Below are 18169 nucleotides of genomic sequence, written 5' to 3'. Positions count from 1 at the left end.
TATTATCTGCAATGATGATTCGTAAAATTTACAATATACCCGAGTGCGCGCATATTATACGGCACGCGATTGAATTGTTAAACAGTATGTATGCGACAAACCTTTGAACTTGCTCAGATTCTCCTCGTATCCGCGTTTCGACTTGCGTGAGGACGTCGTCATCCCGGTCCCGTCGCCGTTGGCCGTCGGCTCGTCCGGGTCGAACCCGAGACGGTCCTTGTAGTACGACATGATGTCTAGTCGAGTTGCAGGAGCTGCGCGGGTGCTGAGGGCGGCTCCTGTTTGTCGATCGCTAACGCAGTGGCGGTCTTATTGCGAGACGGTCCTTCGATGATAGGATGAGGGACGAACAAAAAAACAAAACACAAAATTTGAACCACGACTATCGACGTATTTTTTTTTTTTTTATGCGCTTTTCGACCCGGTAAACCTGTCCCTAATCGCTGATTAGACTACACACACTGCACTCGCCGCGTTGTAACTGACAGATCGCCAAAAACAATATATACCTATCGTAAATACCTGCGACAACCTACGTCGGTACAATATCGTCGGGACAACGGGTCGCCGATCACTGGTCACATGCTCGCGCTGCACACGCGTATAACGACATATTAATATATATTTTACGTACATATATGACACACGCACACGCACGTTTTGTCGAGCGCAGCGTCCTGTGCGCGCGCGATCCGACCAGCGTACGTGTGCATTCCCCTCCCGGCGCCTCCCCCTCCTGGTCGTCATCAAACCGGCACAGGTTTTCGCGAGCGGCTCGGGTGGCGCGATAATATTATGTGCGATGATCGGAACGGGGCGCGGGCCCCAAATGGAATTCACGCGCGCGCCGGTCGCACACCGCGGGACGGTGGGCGGCGACGGTCCGTGGGACGCGGGATTGGCGTCCTGCACTGCTGTCGCCGCCGCCGCCGCCGGTTCGCCTTACATGGAACTGCATTACACCCGGCGCGACCGCCGCTGACGGTTTTTCACCGGAACAGGTCATCGGGCGATATTATAATGTGCACGAGAAAAAAAAACGGAATTGCGTTCCGCGGGGGAGGGGGACGCGCCCGGAATGACGACGGTATAATATAATATTATTACATAGGCGGACGTGGGCAGAGAGACGCTCGGCGAGACTAATGTAACGCAACATACATTATAATAATAATATAATATTACAAGTAGCGTTTAGTATTAGGTCCGTTTCTTGCACGAGCATATACCTACTTAGTATACCTACTCGTTTGGCAAAAACCTCGAGGCTTCGTAAGCGCGGACATTTTTCTCGCGTGCTATGCCATCCGCGAGGTAATTATCATGCTACGACCGTCCATCTCATTCGAAAATCTTTATTATATAGGTATTGATATGGGTACGTAGTGGCCACCGTGTGTATGTGTGTGTGTGTGTACGACGGTATTCGTTCGTGGGTTTTCGCGAAAATTAATAAATACGAATTTGTATAAATATACGCAGTGTACCTACTGTATATTATAACCTCCGGTGAAGAAGATAATATGGCTGCAATTTTAATTGCTCGAGTCGTAAATTTCAATTGAAACTTGTCGAAAACAATTAATAACGACGTTTTAATTAATTTTTTTTCCAAACACGAGTAGGTATAGATAGTATACCTACCTACTATGTACAGGTCTTGCAAAATTATATAAAAACAATATTATTAATAATAAATTTATACCACAGTTCGAAACCTCGTTTTAAATTATATTATTTACTTGGAAATAATAATACGAGTCAATACATACAGTCCTCTAACTTTTTATATTATAACTTATAAGTTATTCTATAGGTACACAGCAACTTCATAAATTTATTAATAACTAAATTCGAAAGATAACCTACCTATAAAACGTAAATAACGTTGAACTAACTGCAGAACTGTACCAATACAAAACTATACATATTGTATTGTTTTAAAATTTAAATAACTTAAGGAAATGCAATTTTTAAAAACAATGGTTTTTTCACAACAGGAAAATGTATCAAATAAAACTTTCCCTACAAACTAACGTTCACGATGACGTAAGGAATGTATACGTAATATATTAACTTATTTGTAAATAGAAGTTAAACAAAGAAATTATTTTATTCCTAAAGACCAATTTATTAAAGGTCGCTACTATAATACACGCTGCAGGAAAAAAGTTATTTCGCTTCCATATTCCCTATTAAACAATTGTATTGTAAATGTCTGATATTGTCTGTACAGGTCTGTACTAATATAGTTATATACATTTAAATAGGTAATTATGTATTACAATTAAAATTGAATATTTAACTAAATATAATAGATATTACGTTTTCAAATAATTTCGGTTTTTATATCTTAATAAAACAGTGACTGTTATATTTTGTATTATTTGGTACAAGTTATCGAGCGTTAAAATCTTTTGACTACACTGTGCTACAAATGTCAAAATTCAAATTTGATAAACATTTAATAATAAAAATAATAATAATAATAATATTGTTTAATATAGTTTAGATATTAATTTTACTAGTAAAAGAGTTAGGGAAAATACATATGAAACTAATTTGTTTAATATTACTTAGAAAATTCAAACCCATATAAGTAATTTAGTTTAGTGATAGTTTTGAAAAAGTAATTAATTTCAAAATTCTTAAATATAGGTATAGAATGTTAAATGGAATTTTTTTGCCCTACTGTAAAATATATAATTTATAATTGATATAACAACCAACATTATAAGACATATAATTCGTTAATATGTAACATATAGTATTATTGTAGCGTATAATATTGTATATAGTTTTAAGCCTAAACTAGGCCATTTGGTGTCACATCACAATAATTTAAAATTATTCAACTGTTAACGAATAATTAGCACATCTTTATACTTAACAGTTATCAAAATGATAAAGATTTTGTAATTTTTATAATTACTTTTTAATATAATATACTATATATACCCATAAATAATGTCTATTAGTATTGACGAATATTTAAACAAATTTGTGTGTTGGTAGAAAGGGACAATTATAAACATTTGACAAGTTTCAACCACCAATTTGCTGCCTACATTTTTTACCAGAACATGTACAAGAATACAAATCTATATGATCAATAATAAATAATAATAAATGATACTATTAAGTTTATTTTTATATTATAAATCTATAAATATTAAAATATTGGGAGAAGGAATTCATCAAAACTTAAAACATTCGGAAGGAATTAACTATACTCTTTAATATCCACCAATGATAAGTAAAATTACTACAATTAATATGCTTTGCTTTAAGTAAAAATTAAATAATATGCAAAGTAAAACCAGAACTATTATACCTGCAGTGCATAAAAATAATGTTTAAGAACGTTAAAAGTTCATAAAAACGGAAAGTACTTAATTAAAAATAATGTATATTTTATTCTAATGAAATCGGAATTTTAATAAAATATCATTAAAGGTATTTCAATTATTTTAACTTTCTAGCTAGATGTAAGGAATATAGAGTAGTGTATTTTACGCTTCCATTTAGACTTGATATACAGTGTATAGTGTATACTTAACAAAAATATTCGTTAAATGTTAAATGTTTACAGGATTTTATTCTTGTTCTGGATTACAAAATAATCTAATAATTTATTAAAATAATATAAAGTAATATGCATAATACAATTTTAAACATTAAAACAATTAATGTTTATAGTTGAGAAGTTCGAAGACACCGCAATACACCAAACATATTAGAGATATAATATTATTGTTATAAAAATCACGTCAATCTTTCTAGTACCGATAATTTAGGATCATCGTGAGGCTTAAAAATTTTATGACGATGATGAAATAAATATTATAAGTAGGTACTACAAATAATAAAATATTTCTTGGGATGTCATCTTTATAGAAAACAAACTATAAAAATAAAAACTACCTTCGAATTCAAGTATTTACTCGAGAAGTAATAATAAAAAATATATTATACTGATATTAACGTTATTGAAAAATAAATTATCACTATATAAGCATACGCACATATAGGTACCTACAATAATTCTACGAATACGCCAATAAACATAATATATGGTTTCATAAAGAAAAGAAAATATTTTTGTAAGTATCAATATTAATTTGTTACTATCAAAAATTAATACTGATACGTACAAAAATAGTCGGCTATGATCCTCATATGTATCTGATAACCATAAGTGTCTACTTTATATATCTTTTTTATATAAATATTATTACCGAATGAAAAATCAATACTTAACACTTGAATAAATGTTATAACAATATTTGTTGATTTTATAATCGACATACCTACTTCATTAAATTAAGATTTTAACTATTGTGTCATTATGTACATTGATATGGAATAAAAACTAAATATAACACAATAATACACGCTACGATTAATTTCTAAATACTTTAAGTATTACTAATCGTAAATTTTTATTAGGGCACGGCTTTTATTATGTTTTAATTACAGATCCGGCTTTGTATAAGTTAACAAAAATGCATGATATTGTCAACTTGCACAGTAATCGGATTGTAATCTGTCATTAAGTCACTCGTAGTAGACCTAGCTGTCCTCGATCCAATGACCATTAAATGGATGTAATATGAAACACTGTCAAGGTTTTAATGTGATACGAATATTCCTAATTTTTTTTTTTTTCATAACGACAGACTTCATCAAAATTCGTACATCGCAAAAAATATATTTAGAAGAAGAAGGCCATATATATATACATAACACAATTATAACCTTCTTTAATACAATAAAAAGAATATCTAAATAAACAAAAATTCAATACTATTTTAAAATTTTGGTAATATGCTATTTATTATAATAAAATTAATATAGTTTATTTGTTTAATTGTAAAATGAATAATATATAGAAAATATAAGGTTTTGTAGCATAATTTTACGACAGATAAGTATGTATACGAACAAAAGATATCAGATAACAGCAAGGTCTGCGAACTATTTGTTATCACAACAATAACGATTCATAATAATAATAAGTATCAAAAAAATTAAACTTTGAATATTGTTGACATAATTATTGTTATTTTTTGGTAGCCCATAGAAAGCAAGGATAAATTTACAAAATTGACATTTTTAATCAAAAAGTTTTAATTTAAAAAAAAAAAAATCTATAAATTATGAAAACAAAATTAATAGTATTTAATGAGCCACCGTATACTATTATTAATACATTTAAATTCTTTGGAAATACGCTAAAGATATACAATCAACTATTACCTACCTATACATTACCTATACGTAAACAATAAAGGTCAACAAACTTCTCTACATTAATATTTTAATAATAAAAACGAATTCTATAAAATATTTACCATAAACGAATGTGAATTAGAAATCTACAATCTAATAACTGGCATAATTATTAAATAATCGGAAAAATAACAATAAATTAATAAGTATGCCGGTGATTATCGCACGTAAACGGTATACTGTTATAATATTATACATTGTATAATATTATTATGGTATATAACAACGCGACGTCGTCCATCCCTCTAAGCACCACTACGTCATGACTCGACAAAAACGCATACCTAACTATACGATATTATGTACCTATGTGCATTATGTATAAATCTACTTGAATTTGGACACGAGTAAAATAAATCACAGCCACGTTATAATAACCGAGTAAAGGAAAATTCAATGAACATTATATTCGTAAATCGTTCGAAATTGCGGCACACTGCAAGCAATACGCACACGTCGCAAATAGCTTGACGAAATCGCGTGCATAAAAAATATGCTTACGTAGTGTTTTTTAATGTTTACGCACCGCTGTTCACTGCAATATCTAATGTATGCAATAAAGAGTACAACGACAACGAAATATTATATATAATTGTTAACGATTTAAGCCGATGGGTTTTCAATAATTAATTGCGATTTTCGCAATACGTACACACACACACACTCAAACTAACTGTATATTACATTGTTATGCACTCGTGTACTACCGTGGGAAATTATAGGTATCAACCGAATAGTTTTCGGCGGGGGTGGTGACCTGAAGCGTACAAATGCAAACAAAAACACACGACCGGCTGTGACGCGCAACCCTCTATATATTTTCACGTAACCCCGTGAGACGAGGGGGGGCCCTTCCTTTCGGACCAACCGAAAAAGGATAACGTAAACACTGTAATAAATAAAAGAAATAATAATAATAATATGCGACGATGACGATAATAACAATAAATAAATAACAGTAGTAAACACAATGCGCGCACGACGACGTCGTAGCAAAAGAAAAAGAAAACACAATCGTCGTCGTCGTCGTCGGTAGGTTAATTCGTGCGGTCCCGCGGTTGAGACCGGCGTCAAACGGTCGCGCGCGCGTTGTATACCGGCTATATATTTTATTGTGTAAGTATATATATGTTTTATAAATCTCGAAATTATTATTATTATATTCGTATCGTCGAAGGATCGGTTTCTTTGCACAGTTAACTGCTCTAGCCTGCCTACGTATACATATTATGATAACACACTCGGGGGGGCCGCCGAGACGTGACTTTGAAAAATATATATGCACTTATTCCCGGCCGCCGACGCCGCCGCCGCCGCCGCGCACAGAAAGAACCGGTGCTCGCACAGATTCCGCTTCGGGCGGTACCGGGTTCACAGCACATGCACACCTATACCGCGGCGACCGCTCACCGACGGGACACATTGTTTTCGCGTGAGTACAACAATATTATACTTAGCGGTGGTATATTATATACACACCGCAGTAATGATGATAAATAACGATTTTTATCGCCCGTGAAAAATCGCGGCTGTCGTTTTTCGGAATTCCCGACTGCGAGACTTGCCGGCGGCGGGCGCGTCAGAGAGGAGCGCGAGAATTTTTTTTCTATTTATGTATTCGATAACACGCGCGCGCTTAAATGCCTACCCTCGGCCGGAAAACCTGTTTCAACACGGGCGTCGCGGTGACGATGACGGAGCAGATGACGCTATGTTAATATTTGTGTGTACTCGTCAATCCGGTCGTCGACAGAAATTTTTTTTAAAAAACATGTTAACTAGGACTCGCAGTGTTTGTTTTCATTTTTACGTGATTAAATCGAGACGTGACCGTTATTCGCGAGCCGCGGATCCTCCTAGAATTAATGATGTGCGATACACTCCACAGGCGAGTTTTCGCGATTTTGGTGTGGCGAGTTGATATCGGCATCGGAATGACCATTGTGTATAGCACGTAATAACGTGTGTCGACTTTTGTAATGGGCTTGTTCTGATGTCGATTAACAATCTAATCAATCCAATTGTAAATCGCTTTTGGCGAGCCAATTGATAATGAACGCAGGCGAGTGTGAGTCTCGGTCAAAAGCGATTAGAAACTACTGCCGGGGGTCCGCGTGGACATATTCGAATGCACAGCGCAAAAATATAAACAAAACCAAAAACAGCACTTACATGGTAGTCGTTTCTATTTTTTTCTACCACCTCGGCCGACGGACTGTGGAAAAAGTACGACGACAAAAGAATTACCACTGAGCCGCCACGCCGAGTCGTAAACGAGATCGACAGTTCTAATACCTATATCGTCAGTAACTGCATAATGGTAAAATGATGAGCAAAAATTTAATTTAAAAAAAAAAACGAATGTGATGGTGTAGGCGTATAATATATATATTAATACTCTGTATCTAGTCGTGTTAAATCAATAATAATTATTTTTTTATTATTATTACACTGTAAAATTAAGTAATATTGCGGTAATAATCGCGGAATAGAATTGTAACGAAATATACGCAAGCGACAAATAAGTACGACAAACGCCGAAACGACGACGCGGCACACGACTGCGGTCTACGGGTCCGTTACGGGTTGCCTATAGCTACACCACGATTTAGACGGATGGACACAAACGCACACACCACCACCACCACATTCGATACCGTGGTCCGTGGGCAAAACGCACGCACACGTACACACGAGTGCGCAAGTGTCGAACAGATGGAAGGAATGCTTCGTGGAGTGTGAGGGGGTCATGTTAAGGTGACGACGGTGGGAGAGGGGTTATGACGAAAAGTAACCAACGAGACGGATAATAACGTTATTAAACACGCGTGTATTACAACAATATATTATTTTACTATTATTATTTATTTTTTTGCCCACCGGTATATACACGAGCTGCCATCTGTCGATGGACCTCTGCGATCGTCCGACTATAAAGGTGTTTTCACGAGCACCGGTTTTCAACGCCGCGCCACCAATTACCTGTTGCTGCTCTCGGAAACCGCGCAAACCCCGGCGTTTTGGTTAGGCAACCCCACCAACGAAATTATTTCGGACGATACCATCGCCGTCGACCAGCATCGGTTTGCAAGACAACAATGTAACTGGATAATCGACCGATAAACGATAATGCATAATTTATGTAATATATATATATACATTTTAAAAAATTTCACAGTAAATCATTAACCAATTAAAACAGATTCGCAGACTCGCCGACAACGAAAAACCGATAATGCGAACCGTCCATATCGACTGCAGAGAACTTAATATTTTAATATTCGTCAACTATAACATGAATATTAAGTGGGTATACGAGTATGTAGACTAAATACTAACGATATTTTGGTGTCAAACGTCCAAACTGGTAAACCACAAATTTCGCATCCGGAAAGTTCACACGCTTTACCGCAAAAACAACAATAACTTTCTCTGACGCTAATGCAAAAAGGTCCAATCAAAAATCGGACAGCGCGATGAACACGGAGAAAACGACAAATTTCCCAAGAATACAAACGAACGGCTAAGGTAACGGAAAATTTCACGATTGCTATATATATACCAACCATATATGGGCGGTAACGGTAGCAATCACTTGGCAGCAAAGTTTAGACAGTGATCGACTGCATCCGGTAGACAACTTCACATGATTTCGCCATTAGAATATAATGAACACATCAGGAAAATTTTAACCGAAACCAGTACTGTTTGTTAATTCACCGAAAAAATATTCTTATGTGCATTTTCCGAGCTATAAAGTTAAACTGACAGTGTAATTCAAATAATATTACTATATTATTCTATAGCACAACTTCTTATTTAGTTATTATTGTTAGCTTTAATGTTCAAAATTAAAAATCAGAATTTATTATTTTGAAACAAAACTTTGACATTTTGGTAATATTTAAACACTATACCGTATTCAATTTGTAGAATATATAGCAATTATATAGCATACTTCATATAATATTTATCACCTATCTATTTTATATAGGTAAGTATTAAATTGTATTTAATTATACACCCGACACCTTATACCATAAATGGTAATTACCTAATTAGCATAAAATATAATTTTTATTATTCTTTATTTCAACTAAAATTATATAAGTAATTCTTCAAGTCAATTTTTTTTTTTAATTATAATATAGGTAAATCATCTCAGCAATCCTAATTGCACCTATTGCAAATGTTATGATGTTACTTTGAATATTTATTTTTATATTATATTGTATAATGTGTAATGTATGTATTTTGATCTCATAGAAATCATAAAAAATCATAGAAATATTCAATAAATATGATGAATAAAAACATATACGGACGTTAGAATCCTGAATTTCCAATCACGGCGTAGACGCATACTGCGTAGCATTAATAGTACAGCAGTAAATGGTAATCCAATATACGCGAGTGCGTAAAAATATAGTTGTAAAATCACTATTAAGGCGCACTAATAGTTTTAATTTAAAATTGTATTCCCGTTACTAAAGCAAATAATAAATACTACAAAGATATTATTATTATTTTGCTCTGATTTTTTAAGTATAACGTATTGTTGACATTAATAAGTAACACAAATACTATGTACTTATAACTAAATGCGATTTCTACAATTACGTATTTTTTACAAACAGTTACGAACAACACTTCAAATAGTTCCATGATAGTTCAAATTAAATTGCCTTTATCAACGAAAACTCGCGTGATATCATGTTCGTAAAAAACACGACCCGTGTTGAAATAAGTTCAAGAATATTTTTCAAATTATCATGTTTGACAACAATAAGTATGCCACAAAACTTTCTGTCGATTGACAGTTACAACTCTTTCAATCAAAGTAGAATTAAGCACATTTAATAGTTATCCCTGAATTAATAAGATAGTTAAATACACAACAATCAATATCACAACATATTTTAAGTTAAATAAAATGTTCCAGTACTATTGGTAATTTATATTTTAAATAATAAATTAAAACTAATATTCGAGTCATTTTTGTCTTGATTATGAGGTATATATTATAATGGTTGGTACCTACAGTATCAAGTCAATTTTTTACTGGATACCTTCTAAAATTTAACTATAACTGATTTGTTAAATTTAAGTACGCGTGCATTGTACTGTATCTGTATATACTGTATAATTCATATTAAAAAGAAAAAATCATAAAATACATAAAATATTCAATATAAAAATAAATATACCACAAATATATCTATACATTTCTTAAACATTTAAACTTCAATGATGTGCGTCTATCAAATGATTATGATTATTTTAATATAAGACAATAAATTCACAAAAACAATTAAATAATTAAGCTAGCGTACATAGAAATACAATTGAAATGTTTCTGATAAAAAATCGTAAGCATCTATAAAAGTGAGTATATCTATCATAAACCTTAATACAATACTAGAATCCAAAAAAGGTGTTGGCCACATAATTGTTAGTGACGCCAAACCATCATTAAAAGAACAATAGTCAAAATTATCGAAAAATCAAAACAATAGTTTATTTACGATAGTAATAAGTTCTAATCTTCTTATTTAATATCATTCAGAATTTCAAAAGAGAAAAAATCTGGCAGAAAAACAACGCTCCATCGATAATTTTAATAATTTCAATTAAATTACTATACAAGTCAAATAATTTTAAAAATTAAACCTTGCTAAAATTGTTAAAAGTGTATTTCATTAATACTGAATTGTAATTTTAATACCACGAGGTATAGGAATTGTTTATAAAATAACAAACTAAATAATAACTACCTACTTAGTTTTAGAATAGTTTGAAATTATAAAAACCTAAGCCAAAGGTTGCTAGTTCTTAATATAATGAATAAAACGAAAATAAGACAGCATCTAAATTAGATTATGACTACAGCCTTAATAGGTAGTCGATTGCGCTATAACAGTTAACAACAAGTTAAAATCATTTTATAATTAGTATATATGTATTTAAAATCGAAACGAGTCAATGATTTTGTATTGAATACCGCTCCAGTGAGTTATACTAGAATTTGAAAAACGGTAGCTAATATTTTTCAAGGGGCTTGATGTTTTAATTAACATACTTGGATTAAATCGTATGTTCTACTTACTATCACATAATTTATTTAAGATAAATATTGACCTTGGACCATGAAATATTAATTTATACCTACTTGTTCATTATAATTTATAAATTATGAGGCACAAAAAATAATTAAAATTTTACCTCGCAAATGATTTCAAACAAGTAATTTTCCGAGTTATTAACCGAAGAAGAGACTTGAACAATACGTTTTTTTACAGATATATAAAAAAATATGTAACAATGGAATAAAAATCTTAATTATTATTATAGTATCAGTATTATACATAATATAATACACAGATATCTGTAATATAAAATGTTCAACAAGACTATCATACTTAAATGTTGATTGGTTGTTTAAATTATAACAATTTAAAAATACAAGAAATTTGACTAAATATAATAATCTATATTTTTTTTTGTATAATCTGTAAATACTTTGTCTACAATAAGCACAAATTACATTTAAACATTTTTTTAAAAAAAAAAAGAAAAATTAGCTACGTTTTAAATAATCGGGACTTGAGAGGAGAAGTCATTCAGTAATACAACTTTGTGGATTATATTCTAAAACTATAATTAAATAAAACTTAAATCAATTTATAACACAACTTAAGAATAAATCACTGAATAAGATAGAAATTTTAAGTAGATATTTAAAGATATACTGTGTAGAAAGAGCAGAAAGTAAATCATTTCAGTCCCGGGTGACGTTTGTGACACGTGTACACTAGACTGAAATTTACTTCCCCATGAGTCACTAATATTTTTAAATGGGAAAAACATTTACTGTTTGTTAACAAACCATTTTCCAGCGCATAAACGTCATCAAAAATTAAATTTTTGAGGCAAGCATAACAAAAAATAATAAAAATTTATCTTTTTTATTAACCAGAACTTAATTACTATACCAGAGAAATTGTTAGGTATGGAATCATCCGACATTAAAATTACATGAATAATGTATCATTATTTATTTATTTAAATTTAGTGACTATAGGTGTAATTACCTATTTATATTTTCAAAGTATTAATAATAACTATTAAATAAGAATATAACTAGTATTACAACCATTTATAGCTACTAGAAAAAGTTAAATAGCTTTCATATCAGTTATCTACAGCATTGAGGGACGTAATAGTTCCTATAAACAAATATTTAAAATCAAAGAGTAACATTGTCTAATTAGGTAGGTATGACGATAGGTACAGTAAAACTAAACATATAATTGGTATAAAAAAAACTAAAAATGAAATTTAATTATAGGTACTAATAAAAAGTATATTTGCTACTTCTAAAGTTCTAAAGCATAATCCTAAAATGAACTTATACCTAAGTACCTATAATACGAAAATATTTAAAGTACGTGAAAAATATCACGATAAAAGTAATAAATATATATAATAAAATGTAATACCAAAAAGTCGAAACAACTCATGATGTTCCGTGAGTTAAACACATATACTTCGATTATTCCTTGGATGATTCGGATAACAGATAAAAAAATTAAAACTATCTACAAACAAATTAAAATAGTAATACTTTTTTTATAATTGTTTTAAAATTATTATATTGTTATAAGTGCTAAAGTCGGTCATATAAAAAAAGAAAAAATACATTATCTCTTATCATATGACAGGTGAAAATACCTGTCAAATTTTTATTTGATAACAAATAAGTTGAACATTTTTTTCTTATCTAACAAACACTCCATGATGTATGTTTATTGTACACATATTAATATAAATATATAAAACTCGTCAAACTAAACAAATATGAAATAGGTGCAAATAAGATAATATATAGGCGTATGTACCTATATTGATATATTTGTATTATAATTTACAAAAAACCATTTAAAATGTTATTTTTTCACTAAATAGATATATATATATATAAAATAATACAAAGTTTTCAAGACTATTAAATCATTTTGAAAAATTCTTTGAAGTCAAACATTTTTTGTACTATCCGCATATTTGAGTTTATCAGAACCGGTCTAGGAGAATTTTAGCTTATTATATTGTTATTAAACATCGTATTGTATATTTTAATTATTGGAATTGAAATGTTTTTTTAAACGATTATTGTTTATTAATAAAAAAATATCTATTTAACCTATATTATGGGTTATCTCTACAAATAACCGGGAACAAATTGATTATTAATTACATAAAATGATTGTTATTCAAATATTGTACTTAAATCATCTTAAGCGCGTGTAATTTATTATTGATTATTTAAATTACTTTACAAAGCTTTGATAAAATTTATTTTTTTTTAATTTGATAGCAGATTATATACCTTTAAACTGCCTATTACAACAGCTGTGTACGTACCTATAACTTTAGCAGGTGCACTTAATTTGCATTAACTAGTACAGTACGAAAATAATTTAACTAAAAAATGTTACCTATATGTATATAATATTCATTCGATAATTAAAATCAACACCATTATAATCTAAATTCAATAGAATTAAGTAAAGATAGTTCGTTAACGAGACAATTTTTCCTAAGTCTTCATCCTAAAATAAATTATCGTTATAATTTATATCATCCATCATAATATTCATTAAAAATATCTATTTAGACAATAGAAAGCGTCAGACCAAGAAACATAAATGATACGAGTGTACAAAGAAGTGAGGCCAATTCATGAACTCGAGACAAAAATAGATGACGTATACCTCTAGCTGAAAGTTTAATGTCATGCCGTTTTGGAAGCTGAAAACGCGACGTACTAGCAATCAGCAGCATCCGCCCTAGCTGGCTACTAGCCCAACGAAAAATCTTCAATACCTACTCGATATTTGTAGGTACATAATATATGGTTTCGTCTTTTATATAATACTAGAGTTATTGTCAAAATTTTGAAATTATTATTTAAATTTATGCTGTATATAAAATATCATATATGGAAGCTATATAATAATATTTTACGTTACTCAAGTGAACATATAGAAGTCGTAAAAAAAATTAAATTATTATTATTATCGTAAGTACCCACAAGTACTCAATATTGTAATCAGAACTATTTATACCTAAGTACTAAACACAGTATATTAAGATAAGCGTTTTCCATTAAATTACGAGCCGATCTGCGATGTAATAATATGCGTCGGCGTTACATTGGAATCATCGATTAACGAGCGTCATCTACAGATTTAGTATCTTTTAACGCACTTTTAAATTATACCGACGATTGAATGGACAATAAAATCTGGCAAACGCCCATTCGTCCATACCTGCTTACGAAATATCGTCAGAGTATAATATATCGTTGGCTTGGCCGAAATGACTTGCCACAATTACAAATCCATATATTTATATCATTATATACATATAGCCGTTAAGGCGCTAAGTACCGATAAAACGATAGACGCGTAGGGTAACCACCCACTACTTTGTATACTATTATATTGTAGTGTACATCAAAAGACGTACGAGGTTTCGAGAACGCGATGACGCGTTTATGATTTTCTTCCTGTCAGATAGCCTCGGATATAGCGTATAAATTACAGGTGCAGTTAATGCGAATTTAAAATACGGAATTAAATTCGAATCAAACGGTGTACATAAAAAAAGACCCTACGCAACGCGCAGAAAGTCGTACACAAAGACGTAAACGGAACACGACGTCCGTCGGGTACTCGGGTGCCTCTTACCCATTATTATATTATTTCACCTAGGTATGTCATTACCGTCCTATATATATATATATATATATTGATTACCACTACTCGGGTATAAAACGTTTGTTTGTATACAGCGGCGAGTCTGATCAAAAACTCATCTCACACGACGGAAATGATTATCGCGGATTTCCGGTCCGTCAATATATCCAATAAAATATATCGTCATCGTGTTATTCGCGACGTAATAACGGACTGCAACGATGACGGAAACGCGGTTTTGTATTATGTGATTTACAATAATACGATAGGTATAACGTGTGAATAGGCATCGGAAATAACGATGACGACACGATAACGCGATGGCGATCGACAGCGGACCGCGGCCGACGCGTCTCCGACTAACGGTGGAGCCGTCCCGAAAACCCGATCCGCGAGAGCCCTCGGGGCGTACGAGGTGGGCGCCGCGGATAAACGACAGGTATAAACGGTGGCCGAGATCAAGCGGTACACACGTGGAACGTGTCTGGCGGCGACGGACGGGCGGCTGCCGGACAAGGTCGAGACGTCGCGGTGTCTACGGCGGTAGCGTTTAAAAATAATAATAATAATAATATAGTGATACGCACGCCCACGCACAGATCGCACGTAACCTCTCATATATAATGCCGCCGCGGAAATATGCAAATTAACGCTTGGGCGCGTGTACATCGTTTATCACGACCGACCGTATACGATAATATGATACGCATTTTCGCGCCGTCATCGTCATCGATCAATGATAAATAAATATGTTTAATATTAATAATAATTGTAGTTCACTGGGCCAGCGACCAGACCCCTTCACACGAATATTATTCGTTTCCGATGTTATTATTTTTATTGTTGTTGTTATTATGCAGCGGCACACGTGTGCTGCCACGACGGATTGACGATGATAAGACGTTATCGGCATTGTAATAATACTGTACATATCATTATTGTATTTTGTATACTGTGTAGAGCCGCGTACGAAAATGGTCCGCAGGCGAACCGGTCGAATGAGTTCGAAAAAAAAAATAGTATAATACGATAATAATAATAACAATGAAAGATTTTTTCCATTCTATCCGACCGGCCTGTCAACGTACAAAAATGTTGCGGGATAAAAAAAAAAATTGCAAACGAGTCATTGAACGTTTAATTTTTATTTACTCTTCATCGAGAGTCGACGACTTTTCCACCACAATATAATACTATAATATTTTTATACTGCTGTAATCACCACAAAAAGGTTGCAACTGCGTGTGCATAGGTATTAGGCACTCAATACCACCACCACCACTGGTAGGGTTAATCCGTACCGAGGTCGAAAACATTTAGGCCAAGTCATAAATTTAAAATATCAATAATAATAACAAATATCAAATAGATAATTTAACAGTTTATTGTAACCCTTTTTTATTTTATTAACAGTGACACGGTGTCAAATAAAACACAATTATGTGTGTAATAGATATGTATAATAAATCCAATTTAGAAAACTTTATTTTGATCACTGATTATACTTTCAAAACAATATTATTATTCAAATAATATAATATTTTAAATTTGTATCTATATTATATTGTATACCATCATAATGCCACATAAGTAGTTACATAGTATGTACTTGAGTGTTAATATTAAATCATATAAGTATTATATTAATGATAACAATACCAATAAGCATACACATTATATAAGTTATTGTCTCATTTGGTTTCAATGAATACTATTTAGTAAGGAAAAGCAATTTCCATGATATTATGTGAAATAAACTAAACTAAGTACCTCACTTAATAATAGAGTTATGTGATTTAGTAAAAACATGGATTGAATGAGATGACCACTGCTCTAGGGTATAACTAAATTAACCTTAATTATAAATTACCATAATACCATCCTAAACAACCCATTGTATTTATTACAATGCATAACCTTATAGTGTATTCATGGTCAACAGTGAAAAATGTTCTACCATATAAAATAGAAAAAAAATTCACTTACCGGCTATTCGGAGCACAGCACGGTCAGCCGGATCCAACTGAAGTATGCTGAGCGGTTTGTCCTTTGCCCAGTCCTTAAGACTCTGGTCCGAATCAAAATCCATGACTGTCGGCTTTCAAACAACTCATCGGCCGCAAGCGGTAACCGACCCGTCTACGGCCAACACACTGTACACTCAGGTCGGCATCAGCTGTAGCTGCAGGAACCGTACACAGACACTCGCAGCAAAAATCCTAGCCAATTTCAAAATATGATTTAAATTATAAATCAAAAAAAAAAAAAAAAAAAAATTGAAAAAATCTTTGAGATTTAGGAGGCAACAGTCGGATATCACGAGGTCCTACAATCCGTCGTCGTCGTTCATACCTGTCGGCAGCGAGACGGTCACGACGCAGCGAAGACACGATGATACTGATGCGAATTTTGCGTTTCAACGATCACGGACGCGGAACGTTGGACGGTCGAGGCGCTGACTGGGAGGTAGTAACCGGCGGCCTAGGTGACCGCGGTAGCAGGAGGCACGGATGCCTATCGTTATCGACGCGATGACGACAAAAAAAACAATCCCGGCCAACGGGAGACGGAATCAGTGCGCTGGCGGTGACGATCAACGTGCTGAAAACGACGAGACGAGGTTCATGACCCGGCAAATGTGACGAGAAGAAAAAATATTATTTAGCATGTAAGGCACAAGCGCAGAGATGATAATGCTGTGCAAAACGGTGTAACTACATGACTACACGAGTATTGGAAGTACACTACAGCAGACCAGGGGAACACTACGCGTGCAATAGGGGAATATCACAAAAGTAAACAGAAAAAACGTAGCGCACAGGAGGCATACCGCGTACGCGAATAATAACAATATTCGGTACTCGAACGATTGAAACGATATTGAATCACTCGTGCCCGCCGAGCAGTGTGACCATTGGTGCAAACGCGATAACGTCACCGCGCGCATGATAACGTCGTTCGGCAATCGGCGACGCGAACGCCATCTGCTGGTTTGGCCGGCAGACCGACTACGGTTACGACTTTTTCGATTTTCTTTAAAAAACAAAAACCACGATCGACGACAAAATTCTTCACTCGTTATACGTTTGACACACACCGTCCGAACGGTGTTAAATTTA

The 18169-nt window shown here is 33.0% G+C and overlaps 1 protein-coding gene across 26 annotated transcripts in view; it reads right to left on the bottom strand.

The window, feature by feature from the left end:
- Positions 1–17907, bottom strand: part of LOC114130918 (dystonin) — a 74180-nt gene extending 56273 nt beyond the window's left edge. For 9 of the 26 annotated variants that reach the window (XM_050199465.1, XM_050199459.1, XM_050199451.1 and 6 more), the window contains exons 1-2: positions 7465–7859; positions 102–325 (exon numbers count right to left, since the gene is read on the bottom strand). In XM_050199465.1, coding sequence (XP_050055422.1) covers positions 102–231 — 130 coding nt within the window. In that variant the 5' untranslated portion in view covers positions 232–325; positions 7465–7859. Of the gene's footprint in view, positions 1–101; positions 581–7464; positions 7861–17036; positions 17270–17402 lie in introns of those variants that run through there. The other 17 variants (XM_050199449.1, XM_050199463.1, XM_050199458.1 and 14 more) reach the window with 6 other exon arrangements.
- Between the last annotated feature and the right edge of the window lie 262 nt (positions 17908–18169).

This window comes from Aphis gossypii, chromosome 2, assembly GCF_020184175.1.
Source record: "Aphis gossypii isolate Hap1 chromosome 2, ASM2018417v2, whole genome shotgun sequence".
Classification (NCBI taxonomy): Eukaryota; Metazoa; Arthropoda; class Insecta; order Hemiptera; family Aphididae; genus Aphis; species Aphis gossypii.
This window is presented reverse-complemented; position numbering and strand designations above follow the sequence as displayed.